Raw genomic sequence first — 19,740 nt, forward strand, 5'->3', positions numbered from 1 at the left:
TTTTGACATTTGGGAGACATTTAATCTAACCATGCAGACAGTGTTTCCTGTTATCAAAGTAGCATTTCCTGGCAATCATTACAATACAGGTATCTACAGATGTACTTGTTTTGGTGTTTGCTGTTAGGTTGTTGTTACAGTGTGGTGTTCTTTGCCTTTATAATTACTATAGAATAAATGTATGTCTCATACAGGGTGAAGAATTTGTGTGGACTAGGCATCTCTCCTCTGGGACCTGTGATTTCAGCCCCACTCCCACCTCCTTCCACTCTTCACCCCCCCCTTCCTTCACCCTCCTGTCCCCTCCATCCCCCCACCCCTCTCCAAACCCAAGAGACCAACATGGTTCCACCAGAACCGTACAGCTTGTCAGCCCACAGTATGTCTTATACACAGACACAGAGTTGGAGCAATCAAGAAGCTCCTTTTTTGAAAATCAGCATGCTGGACAAAGACTATATCCTTTCCAAAGATCTTCGCTGTCGATTAATCAGGAACAGAGTAACAAGCATGATTTCCATTAAGAGAGCGGCAGGGGATGACTTCCAGTATCCATGCAGCCGTGAACTCACTGTAATGGCGAAGCGTCTCATAGAGTACTACCCAATGCTGCGGGACAGATCTACAACCAGTGGAGCTGAGTGGGTAAGTCACTACTCAGGTATTCAACACATGTTTCCAAACACAGCACTGTTGGATACCTGGCAGCCAAAGTGTAAACATCTGACACTCAAAATAGGAGGGATGTGCTTCATCCAGATCAATCAGGGCAACATGTGTCTGCTTGTATCGTTTAATTTCTGGATTCGGTTTAATGTGATTTATAACACAAACAATTTTGTTGTTTTTTAGGAATCTGTGAAGAAGCAGCTTTTGAAAAGGATTCGGAATGTGACAACCCCCAAAAAGAAGCAGGGAGCGACCCTTTCAAGAAAGAGGCCACAAAGCCTTAGATTTCAGAGCAGCCAGGAGATGTCCACTGATGAGACTGACGAATCCACCTCCTCAACCCTGATCTTGGAGAGATCCTCACTATCTAGATGCAGCACCCCAGAGGTTGAACAGTTGGGTGGTAAGTACACAAATTGAAATAGTGGATAGTGTTTCCGTATAAATGCAACTTCTACTACTACTCTAAATGAGGGACTAGAAACAAAGTGACTATTTAGTCTTCAGTGTTTCCTGTGGAATGAGAGGTTTGGGGGGGTAGTACCAGCGGAATCACTGGTCTTAATTTCAGTCTACATTTTTAAATGTTAATTGGTCGGGTTTGTGATGTTTTCTGGCATCAGAAACTACTGAGAGGCCTACAGAACCAGGCGAGACATTATAAAACTCTACAGGATATGTACAATACCAAGGCCAGACCCAACCAGAAGGATGTTTCCCAGCTCCTGGACCTTGAATTCCAAGCAAGACGGGCCTTCATCGACTCTGATGCTACTAAGGAGCAGGACAGTTATACCAAGATACTTCAAGCGTATCCCTGCTTCAGAGAACTGGATCATGTAAGCAAATGTATTAATTTTAAGTAGGCCTATGCTTCTTTATCCTGGATAACACCAGACCGAATCTCAAATGAGATGCGGTGTGGGAACTGAGCAGCATGAGAAGCCTTAGCAGGGACGGGGGTAAACTACTTCGGGCAAATGTAAAACAGTGAGCTCGCGAGAATTCAGTCTGGTAGTAACCAGGCTAATGCTTCCTATGCCTCCAGCTAGATAGACAGACAGTCTTACACTGTCTGTCTGTTTGTCTGTGTCAGGTTATGGATGGCAGGGTAGCCTAGTGGTTAGAGTGTTGGACTATTAACTGAAAAGTTGCAAGTTCAAATCCCCGAGCTGACGAGGTACAAATCTGTCGTTCTGCCCCTGAACAAGGCAGTTTACCCACTGTTCGTAGGACGTCATTGAAAATAAGAATTTGTTCTTAACCTGTCTGGGCTAGGGGGCAGTATTGAGAATTTTGGAAAAAATATGTTCCCATTTTTAACTGCCTCCTACACCAACTCAGAAGCTAGAATATGCATATTATTGTTCAGGTTTGGATAGAAAACACTCTGAATTTTCTAAAACTGTTTGAATGGTGTCTGTGAGTATAACAGAACTCCTATGGCAGGCAAAAACCTGACAAGGTTTCAAGCAGGAAGTACCCTGTCTGACAAGGAGTCGTGCGTCTTGCATCTTTTTATTGAAAAGTAAGGATCTTAGCTGTAACGTGACAATTCCCAGGGCTCCGATAGGCTCTCAGAGCCCGCGAAAAACCTGAAGGTTTACGAGGGAGCCTCAGGCTGAAACACATTATCACCTTTTGTAAGTAGCTGCTCCGAGGACCTTTGAATGAGGCGCGTGCACGAGTCGCTTCTGAGGAGAAATTTTATTCGGCTGTTTAGGCTCAATGCATACTCCCGGTCGGAATATTATCACTAATCTACGAGTTAAATGGCATAAAAATTGGTTTTAAACAGCGGTTGACATGCTTCGAAGTACGGTAATGGAATATTTAGACATTTTTGACACGCCAATGCGCCATGCGCGGGACCGTGAAGAAGCATTCTAGAACTCACGAACAAAACGTCGCTGTTTGGATATAACGATGGATTATTTGGGACCAAACCAACATTTGTTATTGAAGTAGAAGTCCTGGCAGTGTATTCTGATGAAGAACAAGCAAGGTAAGAACATTTTTCTTATAGGAAATGTGATTTTGGTGGAGGCTGACCTGGGTGGGTATCTAAATAGCTAGCCCTGTAATGCCGGGCTATGTACTTAGATTATTGCAAAATGTGCTTCATCCGAAAAGCTATTTTAAAATCGGACATATCGAGTGCATAGAGGAGTAATGTATCTATAATTCTTAAAATAATTGTTATGCTTTTTGTGAACGTTTATCGTGAGTAATTTAGCAAACTGTTAGTAAATTCAACGGAAGTTTGCGGGGGTTATGCTTTTTCTGAACGTCACATGCTAATGCAAAAAGCTGTTTTTTGATATAAATATGAACTTGATTGAACAGACATGCATGTATTGTATAACACAATGTCCTAGGTGTGTCATCTGATGAAGATCATCAAAGGTTAGTGCTGCATTTAGCTGTGGTTTGGGTTTATGTGACATGATATGCTAGCTTGAAAAATGGCTGTCTGATTTTTTTCTGGCTGGGCACTCTGCTGACATAATCTAATGTTTTGCTTTCGTTGTAAAGCCTTTTTGAAATCGGACAGTGGGGTTAGATTAACGAGATTCTTGTCTTTAAATAGCTGTAAAATAGTCATATGTTTGAGAAATTGAAGTAATAGTATTTCTAACGATTCAAAAATCGCGCCACTGGAATTTCAGTAGCTGTTACGTAGGTGGGACGAAATCGTCCCACATACCCCAGAGAGGTTAACTGACTTGCCTAGTTAAATACCTGTGAGTGCGGTTGGCCCTGGGTTCCTCCTAATTCAAGACAATGCTAGACCTCATGTGGCTGGAGTGTGTCAGCAGTTCCTGCAAGAGGAAGGCATTGATGCTATGGACTGGCCCGCCCGTTCCCCAGACCTGAATCCAATTGAGCACATCTGGGACATCATGTCTCGCACCATCCACCAACGCCACGTTGCACCACAGACTGTCCAGGAGTTGGCGGATGCTTTAGTCCAGGTCTGGGAGGAGATCCCTCAGGAGACCATCCGCCACCTCATCAGGAGCATGCCCAGGCGTTGTAGAGAGGTCATACAGGCACGTGGAGGCCACACACACTACTGAGCCTCATTTTGACTTGTTTTAAGGACATTACATCAAAGTTGGATCAGCCTGTAGTGTGGTTTTCCACTTTAATTTTGAGTGTGACTCCAAATCCAGACCACCATGGGTTGATAAATTGGATTTTCATTGATTTTTTTTGTGTGATTTTGTTGTCAGCACATTCAACTATGTAAAGAAAAAAGTATTTAATAAGATTATTTCTTTCATTCAGATCTAGGATGTGTTGTTTAAGTGTTCCCTTTATTTTTTTGAGCAGTATATTTATAAAAATAAAAAAAAGATTTTAAACACCTTTATTTAACTAAGCAAGTCAGATTAAGAACACATTCTTATTTTCAATGACGGCCTAGGAACGGGGGTTAACTGCCTTGTTCAGGGGGGGATTTGTTTTTGCAACCTTCCGGTTACTAGTCCAACGCTCTAACCACCTGCCTTACATTGCACTCCTGTTAATTTCTCATCGAATCACAGCCTACTTCGACAAACGGGTGAAGATTCAACAAGCGCATTTGCGAAAAAAGCACTGTCGTTGTACCAATGTACCTAACCATTAACATCAATGCCATTCTTTAAAATCAATACACAAGTATATATTTTTAAACCTGCATATTTAGTTAATATTGCCTGCTAACATGAAATTGTGTCATTGCTCTTGCGTTCATTGCACGCAGAGTCAGGGTATATGCAACAGTTTGGGCCGCCTTGCTCGTTGCGAACTAATTTGCCAGAATTCTGCATAATTATGACATAACATTGAAGGTTGTGCAATGTAACAGGAATATTTAGACTTAGGGATGCCACCCGTTAGATAAAATACGGACCGGTTCCGTATTTCACTGAAAGAATAAACGTTTTGTTTTCGAGATGATAGTTTCCAGATTCGACCATATTAATGACCTAAGGCTCGTATTTCTGTGTGTTTATTATATTATAATTAAGTCTATGATTTGATAGAGCAGTCTGACTGAGCGGTGGTAGGCACCAGCAGGCTCGTAAGCATTCATTCAAACAGCACTTCCGTATGTTTTGCCAGCAGCTCTTCGCTCTTCGCTGTTTATGACTTCAAGCCTATCAACTCCCAAGATTAGGCTGGTGTAACCGATGTGAAATGGCTAGCTAGTTAGCGGGTGCGCGCTAATAGCAGTTCAAACGTCACTGGCTCTGAGACTTGGAGTAGTTGTTCCCCTTGCTCTACATGGGTAACGCTGCTTCGAGGGTGTTCTGTTGTCGATGCGTACCTGGTTTGAGCCCAGGTAGGAGCGAGGAGAGGGACAGAAGCTATACTGTTACACTGGCAATACTAAAGTGCCTATAAGAACATCCAATAGTCAAAGGTATATGAAATACAACTCGTATAGAGAGAAATAGTCCTATAATTCCTATAATAACTACAACCTAAAACTTCTTACCTGGGAATATTGAAGACTCATGTTAAAAGGAACCACCAGCTTTCATATGTTCCCATGTTCTGAACAAGGCACTTAAACGTTAGCTTTCTTACATGGCACGTATTGCACTTTTTACTTTCTTCTTCAACACTTTGTTTTTGCATTATTTAAACCAAATTGAACATGTTTCATTATTTATTTGAGGCTAAATTAATTTTATTGATGTATATATTACCGTAAATTCCGGACTATAAGCCACAACTTTTTTACCAGCTTAACCTCGCGCTTAAACAATGACGTGGCTAATATATGGATTTTTCCCGCTTTCAAATAAATAAATAAAAAAACACATTCTGTGATGTGCTCAGTTTTTTGGCGGCATGAAGCTTTCATTAGACCAATGAAATTGCCGAACGGGTTAAGGTCAAACAACTTTTTTGTTTACTGTTTAGATTAAATCGAGCGCTCTCAAACTTCCCATCATTCTGATTACGGTAGTCATTTTGTCACCTTCATCATGGCAAAGACACAGAGAAATGCATATGATGCAGCTTTCAAGTTGAAGGCGATTGATCTGGCTGTTGGAAAAGGAAATAGAGCTGCTGCACGGGAGCTTGGTCTTAATGAGTCGATGATAAGACGGTGCAAAAAGACAACTAAAGCTTACTGCAAATTTTGTAATTTTTTGTTACAAGCCGTGTTTCGTTAAAGCCTATTAATTTTGTTACAAGCCGTGTTTCGTTAAAGCCTGTGTAAAGTTCATTTGTTTCAATGTACCGGTAGGCACCTGCGGTTTATAGACATGTGCGGCTTATTTATGTTCAAAATAATACTTTTTTTGAAATTCAGTGGGTGCGGCTTATATTCAGGTGCGCTTAAGTCCGGAAATTACGGTAAGTTAAAATAAGTGTTCATTCAGTATTGTTGTAATTGTCATTATTACAACAACAAAAAAACGGCAGATTAATCGGTATCAGCTTTTTTGGTCCTCCAATAATCGGTATCGGCGGTGAAAAATCATAATCGGTCGACCTCTAGTACACACACACACACACTCCTGCCACAAAGAAGAGAAAGACCTTGCTTGGCCTGTCCAGTGGGCTGCATCACAGGCTCATAGGAAAATGGACTGAAGTCACAGTGTGTGTGTGTGTGCATACCTGTTTTCGGGAAACCAAACAGCTCAAATCAAATTGCATTTGTCATATATATGTGTTTAGCAGATGTTATTGCGAAATGCTTGTAAGCTAGAAGCATGGCAGCCCTATCTGTCGGCACCATTTTCCTACATATCCATTCCATTTGATGTTTTGAGAGTAAGGCTTTTTTTAAATTCTTGCTTGAGTTGTATCATAAGTTGAACTCTATATATTTCCCAATAATAGAATAAATTGTCCCCCCTTTTTTTGAAGGGCTCAAACGAAGGGGGAATTTCTGTTTTTGATGACCAAAGTTGAAGGCATGTCTGGCTGATGCAACACTGTTACGTTTTACACACGTCTAACTGTCAAGTGATAGAAAGAAGTCATTTTCACTAGGATTATCACTTTCACTGATTTGATCAGATTTAAATATTTTCTTGTATTTTGCCCCCAAAAATGAAATGCTAATTTGCTGCTAATGTGGCTATCAAAGAACTACATATGCCATGATGATCTGGACGAGACTGCAGAGGCAAAGGTAAGAATCTCTGGATTAATTATCTAATGTTAGCTAAATTTAGTCATGAATAAATTGTCAAAATGTCTTTAAATTGACAATTCAGAGAGTTCAGTAATATGTTTCACCTCAAAGGAAAGTGGCATGTTTAAATATGAGATGAGGGCAAGCAGTTCAACACATGTAGGTAACATTCACCATTTTGGACCGTATATTATGGTCTATTATGACATAACATCCACATAAGTGTGAGATTCTAGAAGTCTCATTGTGAACCAATTATGATGTCACAACTGATCAATAAATTCCAAATGTTCTGTTTGAACATTCTGGTGTCTGATTGCTGAAAATAGAACACTAGTATCCAAGACAATCGAGCAGATTCCTTCCTGCACACAGTCCAGGAAGGCCACCATGGCATGGTCAAACTTGTCCCAGAAGAAGTGCAGGCCCCCTGAACAATACAGTGGTAGCTCCTACACACACAAAAAGAGAGAGAGCGAGTGGAATGTACCATATACAACATGGCCTATTCACTGGGGTGGGGTTGGCTTGGGCCAGTCTAATGAGTATTGCAAAATAATATTAAAAAGGATAGTTCACTATTTCCCCCCCCCCCCCACAGCTCATACATATATATATATATATATATATAGCTTGTCTCCATATAGTCGCCAGCAGAAAGTGTGCTCCTGTGCCTTTTAGTGTGAGACCTCACTTGCTGGTAACAAGCATTACCTTGGACTTGTCTGTAAGTGACTCCAGGTACGAGTGGTTTCCATATGGGACCAGGCGGTATCTATAGAGAGAGAGAGAGAGAGAGAAGTTCAAGAAATCCAGCAAGATATTTTAAATGACATATTGTACAATGTATCATGTTTATTTGGATATGATAAAATATCTGATTAAAATACAGTTACTTCTTTGGCAATTTAACATATTACATGGCGTAGAAGGGTGTCTATAGAGAGAGGTTCTCCTTGTGTGCGTGTCATGTCTGACCTCTGGAAGCGTAGCCCCATCTTGTTGGCGAGAGCGTGGAGCAGTAGCACGGTCTGACCCCAGGCGGCGTTGATCTCGTTCCACTCGACGGGGACACTGGGTAGTCGGCCCAGACGGAAGTTATTGATGGTGCCAAACTGGCCACTGTGCCTGGGGACCAGAGACAAAGTTATTATAAGCACTAAAACCTATCAATGTAAAAGATACCGTTCGAAATTCTATGTGAAGACAAGATGAGGGGTGAGAGACAAGAGGCAGCCGTTCATTCTAAACGCAAGCGTGCAAACGCCACCACTTCAAACAGAGATTAAGTCGCTAAACTGACATACATTGGGTCAATAATTCATGCGTGTGTTTGTTTGTGCACGTCTGTGTATTTTAGTGCATGTATAAGCGTCTGTAATACGTCGGAGTATGTGTCCTTACCAGATGTGGAAGGTGGCGTTGAAGACGTTGGTCTTCTTCAGGCGGTCCAGTTGGATCTGGCAGTATCGCATCTGGTTGTCCACACTCTTCAGCTCGTCATCCAGCTCCAGCTGCTGCCGCTTGAACTCACTGTACTCCTTCTGGTACCTGGAGCACACAGACACACATCACTCACACAGGCCAGGGGAGGATAAGGGATTCATTTGTGAAATTGAATTATATTGTGCATAGGAGTAGGTGTTGATTTGGTGTCTCCCTCTTTTTCCTCATCCCATTCTCCTGTCTTGCAATATACCAGCGTTTCCCAAACTCGGTCCTCAGGTTCCCAAGAGGTGCACGTTTTGGAGTTTGCCATAACACTACACGGTTGATTCAAATTGTCAAAGCTTGATGATTAGTTGATTAGGCTGTGTAGCGCTAGGCCAAAAACCAAAACGAGCACCCCCAAGTTTTGGAAACCCTGCGTTATACAGTCTCAAAATTTGAGTTCCAAGTAGGGTGACCGGTGTCCCATTCATTTCTTTACTAAGTGCATAATGTTGAGACAGCGGACTTCCAAAGCTCATTTTACACTGTAATCCGTGTGAGACAGGATGACAGCCGCCACAGCCAAAGTGCTTTGAACTTAGAAATACAACAGCCAAAATTCCTCAGGAGGTGGAGGACAGACAGCCATTACTCACTGCAGTTCCTCAGTGTCTAGCTGCTGGGAGTGGCTGCGTCCCTGGACCAGGTCCTCGGCCAAGGCAGCCCTCTGCTCTTCCACCGCCTCCAGCTCCCCCACCAGTGACGACTCCTCCTCGCCCAGTTTCTGGAGCTCCAGCAACAGGCTGTCCTCCTCCTCCTCCTTCAGCTGGGACAGCAGTTCCAGGCAGTTCCTAGTAGAGGACACACACCGTAGTCAGACAAGGAAAACACACACACGCGCAAAGAAAAAGACACATGAAAAACACGAAACAAACATAGACCCCTTTCCCGGGCGTGTCATGTAAAGTTGCGTGCACAGTTCGTCATCAGAAACCTCTGTTTACCTAGCAGTGGATACAAGCACATGCAACTTCAAAATGCAGCACGTGTAAGTTAACGAACGCGAATTCAGATGTTATCGTCCACAACGTCGCAGATGTCAGAGGATCGATCACCTAACAAGCCAGCGAGGCAAGATAAAACATCCCAAATAGAGCTGGATAAAGCCAGAAGAATAAGAACTTGTTTTACATAGCTATAGCCCTCGGTCTTCTGTGTTTTCACTCACTCACTGTTAAGTTTGTCAAGGTCCCTACTTCAACGTTAGCCATCTGATGGTTTCTCTGGATTGATGGCTTCTACGGTTGTGGCTAGATGGGAGTACAGCATTTTAGCCTAACCCTTTAATTAACATAATTCTCCTAACCTGCTACGTAAATTATAATAACCTGCTAAGTAAATTCTCAATCTAGCTAGCCACAGCCGTAGAAGGGAAAGGGGGATACCTAGTCAACTGAATGCGTTCAACTGAAATGTGAATCAGAGAGGTGTGGGGGGGGCTACCATAATCGACATCCACGTTTCTCGGCACCAGGGGAACAGTGGGCTAACTGCCTTGCTCAGGGAAAGCTCGGGGATTCAATCCAGCTCTAACCACGGGGCTACCTGCCACCTATCAAGCCACCAGTTCTAAGAAACCATCAGTCACCACACCGGGATGCGCGCACGTCAATCGAACGTGAACAACAAAATTGCCCTACACATACACAGGCATCAAAAACACGCTCATATCCACACAAATGATTCATGCATGCAAATAAGTGATCCTCTTTTGACACACAATATTGCTCCAGGCAACAAAATATTGGTGTAAACTAAGTCCGAGTGGGTCTCCCTGCCTAAGAAAATATTTCTAGGGCAAATCCTGCTGTGTGTTACATAGTGTAGTACACTTTGACTACCCACTAGTTCTGTAATGTTAGTGTAGTTGCAGTGTATGACTACTCACTTGTAGTTCTGGCACTCGTTCTCTGTGATGTTGAGCTGCGTGTCCAGGTGGTCTAGCAGGGTGTCTGTACACTCCTCGCACAGCGGGTGGTCTACGTCGGTCTGGCCTGACATGATGTCAAACAGATCGCTGGTCACCTTCAGCCTCCGACTGAGGTTCTCCATGGTGCCTCCGTCCGACGCTTCTCCAATCAGAGTGAAGCTGTTGGCGCTCTCTGTGGACATCATCCTATGCACGCGCACACACACACACGAAACTATGTAGGCATCATCCTAGACCTAGAGGGTATGATAGTTCAAGTTGCGAGCAGGGCATTACACTGTGTAGGCCAAGCAGATTGGAAGGTAGTAAGTTAGACATGATGCTACCTTGCAGGAGGGATGTATTTTCTTGCGACTCCATCTTGCTTTGTTTCCACAAAGGTTTCCTGGAAGAAGAGAGGAAAATCAGAACCCTTTCAGGTGTTCTAAACTCAATTTCTATGAAGGATATTGCTGTGAAACCTGGTTTCAAAACCATCTTTCCATTGGATTGAACCAACCCAGTGTCTCACCTCTGGAGCACTTTCCGCCTTATTGCTTTCTGTCTGCTTGCTTGGTGTCACTGTGACCAGAGGAGCTGATGGGACAGAAGACACACAGACTCACAACGCTGATCTCCGTCTCTTCCTCTGTAGCTCTCTCCAAAGCATGTGCACACACCCACGCTCTCAAACATACACTCGGGTAAACATACCAATAAGTTCCTGGATGGTGACACGGTCGAGCACATTGAAGGATGTATCCAGCTTTAGAGGCTGACTGCAGCGCTGACACACGAAGCTGACCTGCATGGTGGTACTAGAGGACTTGGAGCCCTCCATAGCAACACTGGAAACAGTGTTAGCCTGCGGGCAAACTACTCGTGACTGGTGGTTTTGCTAGCACAGTTTAGCTTACCCCATTCATAGACGCCAACTACTTTAGCGCCTATAGACGACAGTATCTACTGACGGGGTGAATTTTGTTAAGAACCCCGATGCTTGTTCTTAACATTAACATGCATCGCTTGCAGTATTGTTTTGGAAACATAAGCTACATACCTTTCATATCAGCGAGAAATAATTATCAAAAAACTAAAGGTAAAAGACTACACCTATTATAGCGTTAGGGTTACCACACGGCCATATTTCCATGTTACAGCGTTTGTTGACGGAAAACAGACAGTAGACTGACTATCTGTGTTAATAAACTATCTGCGTCTCCGAACACCTGTATGTAAAGGGAAGAGGACTCCACAAACGTGGGGTGTAATCATTAGTCCAAATAGATGCAAAACTTCAGTAGAACCTCAGTTCTTTTTGACAAATTCAGGTAGGTCCCATCCCAGTTTCGTTCCGTTTAAGAATTTTTTTGCCATAGAATCAGCGAAATGAATACATCCATGCAATGTTATCATTGAAAAGTATTGTCGGCAGCAACTGCGTTAAAACCGGTTAAAACAATGTACAACTGTGATATTATTTTTGATGTGATATGGAAGTAGAGGTATTTATAGAACTGTACCGCAATTGAAAATCGATTAACGTTTACATTCTGGCTTCCAGAGCCAATTCGCCTTTAAACAGAACATGTACGGTCCGACCTTGGACTATAATAAATAATGTTAGGCTCCTTTAGAACATGATTGGGCTAATGTTAGCTAACCGTTGCTAGCTGGCTAAAATACGGTACTAAGGGTTGTTGTCACGCGCCAAAATAGTTGCCGGAAAACTAAACTGAATCCAGGAGAGAAAAAAGATACAAAAGTACTGTAAAGTTTGATTATTTTCTTTATTCACTCAGTATTTGTGTCAGGTGTAGTGTCATAATATGTATTTGCTCTATTGGTGATCTTATTGAAATCAAACAGTCTTGTCATTCATTACATTATTATGCCTGTCTCCACTCAAACTCAAGTTGCGTAATTGGCGCTAGTTAGCCACAGCAACAACATTGTGTAATGTTAGTGCCCAGCCTGCAGTTGTTGTTAGCAAGCTAGCATGCAAGGACACTGACACACTAGTCTTAATATTTTTTATATATTTGGCAAATTTTATCAACTCTTTACGAATAACAATAGATTGCTATTAGTTAACGTTACAACACTAACGAATGTAGGGCTCGATTAAATCAGATCAGCTTCTTTAGCCAACATCAGCATAGGGGTTGTTTTTGACGTGTTGGAGGTGGAACCGTTTATGGCACGTTCAAAACAACTGGGAACTTGGAAGAAAACGAGCTCCGACTGGGAATAATCGTTTTGAATGGTCATCCAACTCGGGAACTCTGGCCTATTTTTAGTGCTCCGACTTTCCGACCTGAAGATCACTGATGTCATAATTTGACCTCGTATTTTTCCGAGTTCCCAGTTGTTTTGAACGCGGCATTAGACCTGTCAAATCCACAAGTGGCTCCCGGAATTATACCTGGAGTGGACATAGCCATTGGCTGCAGAGAGTTGCAAAAACAGAAATCTTGTTAACACAAATTCGAACACTGGAATGTGAGATGTAATCTTCACCTGGATTAGGATGATAGAAACGTCATTATTTAGTTTCATGATTTTTCAATTTGAGCATAATTATTTATATATAGCTAACACGTTCTGGACTTCTAATGCCTAGTTCATTCATTATAGGCACTGCATTACGTTGCGCCAGATATTCATTTAAATTGGGACGTCCACAACTGAGTGGTATCACAATTCCACCCTTGCGGTTGAATTGTCCATTGCGAGACGGACGCCGCATACTTTGAATTTGCGTTTTCTTCAGTCAAGCCAGAGTGACTAAACCACAGAAAAATAGGAAGTGTGGTTTTCAGTGCCTTTATGGAATAGCTAGCAACGTGTAAACAATTACTCATTCCTGTAAGTGAGTACTGTATTAGAAATAATGTTAAATTATACACATTGGCTGTTAAGACAAGTCTATTATGACTGTTGCCTCCCGTTTTAAGTTTGATGGCAATTATGTTTTTGTTGTTGTGATAATTATTAAGTGGAGGTCGCTAGCTACAGTGGTATCTTTAGCCTATATTTTAGCTAGTTAGCTGCTCTGCAAGCTAGCTTGATCTCAGACAAGAGACAGGCTCTCTTCCTTATTGAGTTACAAATATTACAACGTTTTTTAGACTTTACCAAAGTAAATAAAAAAATAATTGTTTAGGAGTGCAAAGTTGAATTGAGTTATTGCACACGCGCACATCAGACTAGGCGTTGCCTAACAGAAAAATGCACATTTTGATAGAACGCGCCAATAGGATCTCGCTAGTTCCTGCTTGGCTCTGCCGAATTCCTTGCTTTTTCTGCCCACTATGACTCATTTGTTCTAATTTGAAACGACGTGCTGTGGTCTATCTTGGTTTAGTTATACAAATCTTTGCTACTTGTCAGTTCAGTAGTGGGGCAAGATTTAATATTTTTAAAATGTATTATTCAAAATACAAATCAACAATTTACATTGTTACATCATACAAAAGATAACACAGGTATTATTAACGAGAAAATACTAAAACATACAAAAAATATCAAGTAATAAAAAAATACACAATTCTAGTGCAATTGTAGTGATTACTACAGTAGTGGGGCAAAATTCTGATGAAGATGGCACAATGAAATACGTCAGGCCTTAGCTGCTTTTAGCAACGTGGGTGTATTTACATACGCTAGCGTTGCTCCCTATTGGGTTGTACAAAAACAGTCAGCGGAAATCCAGAAGTAAAAAAAAAAAAACAATTTCAACTTTGTGCCGAAATGATGGGGGAATTTGAGACCAAATATCTAAGGAATGTATTATTCAACAGACTCTCTAAACGTGGGTCTGTTGTAGACCCACTTCCTCTCTGCTTACCTCATGTCAAAATAAAATTCCCCCACAAATTTTTCCTTTTTTGGTCCACATATGGCGCGCGTGCAGGACTTTTATTTTGCCCACCGGGAACACTAACTTGAAATTTTATTTGACTTCTGGCTTCCTGCGCACTGTTTTTGTGCAACCCTATACAATACGGAGCAAGGCTACTGTACTAAATACACCAGTGATGATAATAGCAGCTAGTGGGAACATAGCTAGGAAATCAACTTGCTAGGAAAAGCTCCAATTATTCTTGTTGTCAGGATGGTCAGAAAGTAATGAAATCACCCATTACTTGGCTACAGTTGTGCTGCACATGAGAAAATGAACACCATGAAATCCCCGAAGGCTGAAGATGTCAGACAGGGGATCTCTGTCATCTGGGAGATCTTGCAGTGTCCAATATGGTGAGTGTGACAGCAGAATAACGTTAGCCATCTGTAGAAGATTACTGTATTGTGTAAGGTGTGTTGATGTTACATATACTTTTGGTGGTAGTTTACTGTATGCAGGCTGTTTCTACTTTATGTTGAAATCAATTGTTGTCTGATAAGCAGCAGGAAGTAGGCAATTATGATCCTGTTCATAGTTTGTTCTTCTGCTCTATGCTCTCTGTTCCATGTAGTTTGGAATTGATGAGCACACCTGTGTCTACTAAGTGTGGCCACCAGTTTTGCAAGTAAGTAAGCTCTCACTTTCTTTGCTGTGGTTCAAATAAACTTTACTCCTGGTTCATTATGTAGTGTAGGTGAATGTTTGTAAGTGATTTTAACGTTTATTTTCAATGACAGTATTACGCATTGACATCTCCCACTAACCTGGCATTGTTTTTACGTTGTACAATCACTCACAGTTGTTGCTCTCTCCATGAATTAGGTTTTGTATAATGAAGCTTTTGGACAGCAGTAGGAGAAAGGAGGCCAACTGTCCAGTTTGTAAGACAAAGATCACAAAAAGGTATGCCGTATTGACTGTAGAGGATTAACCCCCCCCTCCTGAATTCCATTCATTATGAGAGTAAATGTGTCAGAGATATGCTTTCAAATGAAAATTGTACTATGCTGTACTTCTCAAAAGATCACAATGTTTTGAATTATTTTGCCATAATGAATCAGACTTTGTTTTCTGGTAACTAGTGACTACGTGTGATTTACAGTTGGGTCAATTGTGTTATTTGACCCTGTTGTCTGTGTGCAGGAGTTTGCAGGAGAGCCCTGGGTTTCAGAAATTAGCAGAGGGATTGCAGAATATGGTCCAGGCCTATGAACATGACACCTGCACAAACTGTGAGCCTCATCGTTTAGCTTCTATCACCGAAACATGTTACTATAAGTCATGTTTGAGATGTGCTAGAATTTTGATAATGATGACTTAGTTTGACTGTAACATTTTTTTCAGACTTCACTGGAATGTCCCAGATGAGGAGACATATGAGGTAAGAACAGTAGCACCGAAAACAATTATAGAGCTAGTTTCAATAAAGACGTGGTACATTTACTTACAATAAGTATTTTTCTATCTGTTGTCACTCCTGCATATTTTTCAAATGAATTAGTATTTAATTCCACATTTTCTTCCATCTTCCTTTTCATTTCTCTTCAAAACAGTGTCACAGAGACTGTGCAGAAGAAAAACGGCCATGATGTCTCATCTGATGACGTGTGGGCTACTGACCGTGCTGATGGCGAGGATCATGAGTTTCCAATGTCCTGCTCGTCAACTATAGCAGGTGAGAGATTTAATTTGGGTATGGTGTGTTGTCAATTTTCCTGTAACTATTCCTTAATAGCATTATTGATGGACAGCTGTATTAGTAGATTAATAAGAATAAGTCATTCAAAATAATAGGGTATATTTCATTCATTGAAATTACTGAAAGTCTTAGAATGTGTCTTTTTAAAAGCATGCTTTACACATGATTATTTGAGCATATGATTATTATGAGTCTTGTGTTAGTCACCGCCATGCCTCTCTCTTCAGCCAAGGATGGCTTTGCAAAGCTCATGGGTCTTGAAGATTCTTGCCCTGTCATTTCGGACGAGGGGTTTGACAGCGGCCTAGGTGACATACCTCCAGCCACTGAAAAGGATACCGATGACTAAAGCTACCTCCACCACAGAAAAACGGAAGGCAGCATTAGAGGCAGAAATACCTGAGGTTGTTGAAAGAGCTCCTTCACGACCCCAAAAGCTTGGGAAAAAGATAACCACTCATCCTCAAGATCCACCATGCCGTCCTGAAAAGGTCGGAAACCAACCTGTAAGACAATCTGAGGAATAACAAAAGAGAGTCCTTGACCGAAATGATTGACCAGAATCAGAAGAAAAGTCTAGAGAAAGTCTCTGAGTGGCTCATGAATAATTCCTCAACAGAAGTAAACTCTGAGAAGGAGAAAAACACAGAGGGCTCCGATGACTCAGTTTCTTTGGCAGGAAGTTGTTCCGCCTCCTCACCCTTAGAGGATAACCTCAGAAATAAGGACGAGAGTCCAAAGAGAGAAGAGCGTGGCAAATGTCTTGAGGAGCTGGTATTTGGGGCTGTTTACAAACGGGATCGAAGAGGGATCCGCAGTTTTTCACCACAGAATAGAGCGATCACAGAGCCTCCACCACCCTGTCCAGCTGAGGAACTCCCGATCCTGAAGAAGATTGCCAAAAGGAGGATGAGAAATAAACTGATACCTGCTGACTTTGTCAAGAGACCAAGATCTGAGGAGAGTGAAGACAGTGTTATGGATGACCGACCAGAGATGACAGAACCACAAGATGATTCTCCCAATGAACACCCAAAAGATACTGAAGAAAATAAGTTGATTGACCTGACTGGGGAGCTGAATTCTAATAGCTCTGACAAGCAAGGAGAAGAGCTTGATGAGTTGCCAGAAGGTGACAACAAAGAGAATGAAGATGTAGAGGACAGTCCTGTGTTTGATGTGCCACTACGGGAACCTGGGAGGAAGTCAAATAAAAAGATGCACGGTAGGTGGCAGGGTGTTGACGGGGATTTACAAGGGAAAGTAAAGTCGGAGAATAACGAGCAAAAAAAGCCTGCTAAGAAAAAAGGGGAAAACATCAAGGTGGAGAAGAACAAGGCAGCCAAATCCTTAGTCCTTGTGGGTGTCGGAGAGGGTGGAAGTGACCCTAAGATACCTAAGAGCAGACCGTCAGGCCAGACCGAGGTTCAGATTGAGAGTTACCCTAGCAGTGAGGACCCAGGAAGCCCGATCATGAGGAGAACCAGGAGGAGTCGGAGGTTTCAGCTCTTCACAGAGGAAGTACAAGGGAGTAACAAGAAGATCGGCACTGCAACATCCACAAAGGTTGTCGTTCTTGATTCAGACTGCAACAAGATGCAGCAATCAGAGGAGGCTTGCCAACACTGACAGGGATAATGTGACTTGTTTGCAGAACCAAAATACAGAAAAGTCTGTAAGGAAAAACGGATGTGTTTTAGATGAAGAAATGGGAGGTATTGAGAACTTGGACTCTAGCGAGAAAAGATCCGGTGAAATGATTGAGGCACAGAAAGTGAACCCAATTGAGGAGTCTATTGTTGAAATCCCACGTACAGGAAGTCCTTGTCATGCTGATATTGCTTGTTCAGTGACTATGGTACCAAGTTCAATTAGTACCCCAGAGGCAAGTGTCTCATGTGCCGTGCCTGAGAGTGTAAACCAAAGTAATCCGGTTATCAAACCATTCGATGACTTGAGATCAAATGTACCACAAGAGACGTCAGCCAGCCAGGCCAAATGCATTGATCTGGAGGAGGATGACAGGAATGACAGTGAGCTGGACACTGAGCAACTGGTGAAGAGCTTCAAATCCACCAAAAGGAAGTCCTTCCACCTTGGTAGTCCAAATATCAAGAGGAGTACCTTCTGGTCCAACAAGGAAAATACAACTCTTACAAAGACTCAAGAGAACAAACATGTCGGCACAGATATGGAAGCAGGAAATGGGCAGGGATTTTCAAGGACAACGGAGTGTCCCACAGTCCAACAGGAATCTGAGAAAAGGACAATATTTGAAAATTCTTGCTGTAGTGATTTGAGCCCACCTTCAAGTTCCCCCAACAATATTTCACAATTCCTCTGCACTTTTTCTTGTAAAAGGCTCAGAAAATCCATTCTTACCAGACCACCTCAGGATTTAGTGAAGTCTTCGAACCCTGATACCAATGGGAAGACCCAGAAACAGATTCTGTCCAGGCTTTCTGGCAACAGCTCAAAAAGTGCCCTCAGTCCCAACAAAGTCACAAAAAGCCAAATGGAATCTCCCCACCAAGCTGTGGGTTCTGGTCTGCTCTTTCCAGCTTTTAGCGCCTCTAAGGAAGATCTACCACATCCGACACCTGTAGCTTCAAAGCAACTTAGAGTCCCTAAAGGTCAGCAGCCATACAAAGTGGAGGGCAGCATGAGGAAAAGTCCAACAGAACTGGAGAGTAGCCACGGTGTTGGATCAGAGACGGCAGTGGAGCCAAACAAAACGTGGCCAGAGAACATGACTGGAAACATGGCCAATACAGAGTCCTCCTTAACTCCAGATGACCTTCCAATTTTCCAATCAGTAGTTATCCAAGAGGCAGAGAGGACTAAAGGAAGTGGTGTGGTCAGCTTGCACTCTCCCATCAAGTGCACCCTAAAGCGGAGGATGGCTCAGAGACTGGAGTCTTCCTCAGAGTCCGACTGCAGTGGAGAGGAAGAGGAACTGCCTTCCCTTGCGCAAATTTTCAGATCTTCGGCTTGTCCACCAACCGCTGAGGAGGAGGAGGAGGAATCCGTCACATTGCTCAAAGACCATGCCAGGGACCAAGGAAGCTACAGGGAGGCTGGTGATGGTACCTGTGCTGCAGCTGAAGATGGGCAGCGAGAGAGCAGTCCTCTCATGTGCCCCAGTCCCGAATGGGTCACCACCAGTCAGGTATCTGTGGACCTGTTTGGAACACCAGAAGAAGGTGAGTAAATTTGAGGCCTTATTATATTAATCTTATTACCTGTGATTGAACTGCGACTGAAACATGAAATGCGCAAATGCATTTTCAAATGTTTCTGATCTTTCAGCTGAAGGAATGGCAGGTGACACTGGCCTGACACAGGAATCATCACAATTTTCAAGCGAGTGTATTGCCACTCAGGTAAGGGTATTTATTCTTCGCCCTGTTATTTCATATATTACTAGACGGTAGTTATAACTTTGATTTATTTTTTAATAAAAGGAAACACTAGTGTGTAAATCTCACACGGGGTAGTGATGTAGTTTTTTTTTAATATATCTAAATCTCAGCTAAGCATAAATGTTTTCTCTGCATTTTTGCCAATATTTTCCAGGTAATTTAATACTCAACACGTGTCACACCCATCTTTGGTACATATGTAGCTATGATTTTCAAATGTAAATATGGCCCTCTATATCACAAGCAGTAGTAGTTTGCGCTGCATTGGCACGCCATGACCAATAGATGGCAGACGTTGCATATATTTATTTTTTCTTCACCAAGCTTGTCAGTGCTTGGAAGACAGACTACATGGACGAGTAAGGAATGTCCCCCTCAGCACCTTTCTAAATTGCATTTCATTAAAGTTTGAGGAAACGCGGCCGAGGAGATGATTCTCGTTTTCTGCCCCATCCATCTTCATGCACTCCTACTTTGTCTGCTGTATTTGAT

General features: G+C 42.3%; 2 protein-coding genes across 3 annotated transcripts in view; one reads left to right on the forward strand and one right to left on the reverse strand.

Annotated features, from left to right (window-relative positions):
* Positions 1–318: 318 nt before the first annotated feature.
* Positions 319–19,740, forward strand: part of LOC115163383 (breast cancer type 1 susceptibility protein homolog) — a 67,599-nt gene continuing 48,177 nt past the window's right edge. Inside the window, 13 exon segments of the mRNA XM_029715210.1 lie at positions 319–645; positions 853–1,072; positions 1,293–1,508; positions 14,379–14,480; positions 14,699–14,752; positions 14,950–15,030; positions 15,271–15,359; positions 15,472–15,508; positions 15,681–15,802; positions 16,054–16,173; positions 16,338–17,308; positions 17,310–19,029; positions 19,136–19,209. Coding sequence (XP_029571070.1) covers positions 1,381–1,508; positions 14,379–14,480; positions 14,699–14,752; positions 14,950–15,030; positions 15,271–15,359; positions 15,472–15,508; positions 15,681–15,802; positions 16,054–16,173; positions 16,338–17,308; positions 17,310–19,029; positions 19,136–19,209 — 3,498 coding nt within the window. The 5' untranslated portion in view covers positions 319–645; positions 853–1,072; positions 1,293–1,380.
* LOC115160956 (beclin-1-like) lies at positions 7,014–12,356 on the reverse strand. Of its 2 annotated transcripts, none has more exons than XM_029711539.1 (10): positions 12,330–12,356; positions 10,935–11,068; positions 10,753–10,817; positions 10,568–10,626; positions 10,200–10,427; positions 8,908–9,102; positions 8,225–8,371; positions 7,799–7,948; positions 7,535–7,595; positions 7,014–7,272 (listed from the first exon to the last, which is right to left on the reverse strand). In XM_029711539.1, the coding sequence occupies exons 2-10, from the start codon at positions 11,059–11,061 to the stop codon at positions 7,084–7,086; spliced, it is 1,221 nt and encodes a 406-aa protein (XP_029567399.1). In that variant the 5' UTR covers positions 11,062–11,068; positions 12,330–12,356; the 3' UTR covers positions 7,014–7,083. The 2 variants fall into 2 exon arrangements, with proteins under 2 accessions (XP_029567399.1, XP_029567387.1); XM_029711527.1 differs by lacking the exon at positions 12,330–12,356 and adding an exon at positions 11,138–11,151.

This window comes from Salmo trutta, chromosome 2, assembly GCF_901001165.1.
Source record: "Salmo trutta chromosome 2, fSalTru1.1, whole genome shotgun sequence".
NCBI classification, from domain to species: domain Eukaryota; kingdom Metazoa; phylum Chordata; class Actinopteri; order Salmoniformes; family Salmonidae; genus Salmo; species Salmo trutta.

Bases quoted from the DNA above. Each gene is read 5' to 3' on its own strand.
- LOC115160956 (XM_029711527.1), bottom strand. The intron at 10,818-10,934 runs GTATGTTTACCC...CTGTCCCATCAG, and splicing joins CACCATCCAGGAACTTATTG to CTCCTCTGGTCACAGTGACA. The intron at 10,627-10,752 runs GTGAGACACTGG...CTCTTCTTCCAG, and splicing joins AGGCGGAAAGTGCTCCAGAG to GAAACCTTTGTGGAAACAAA.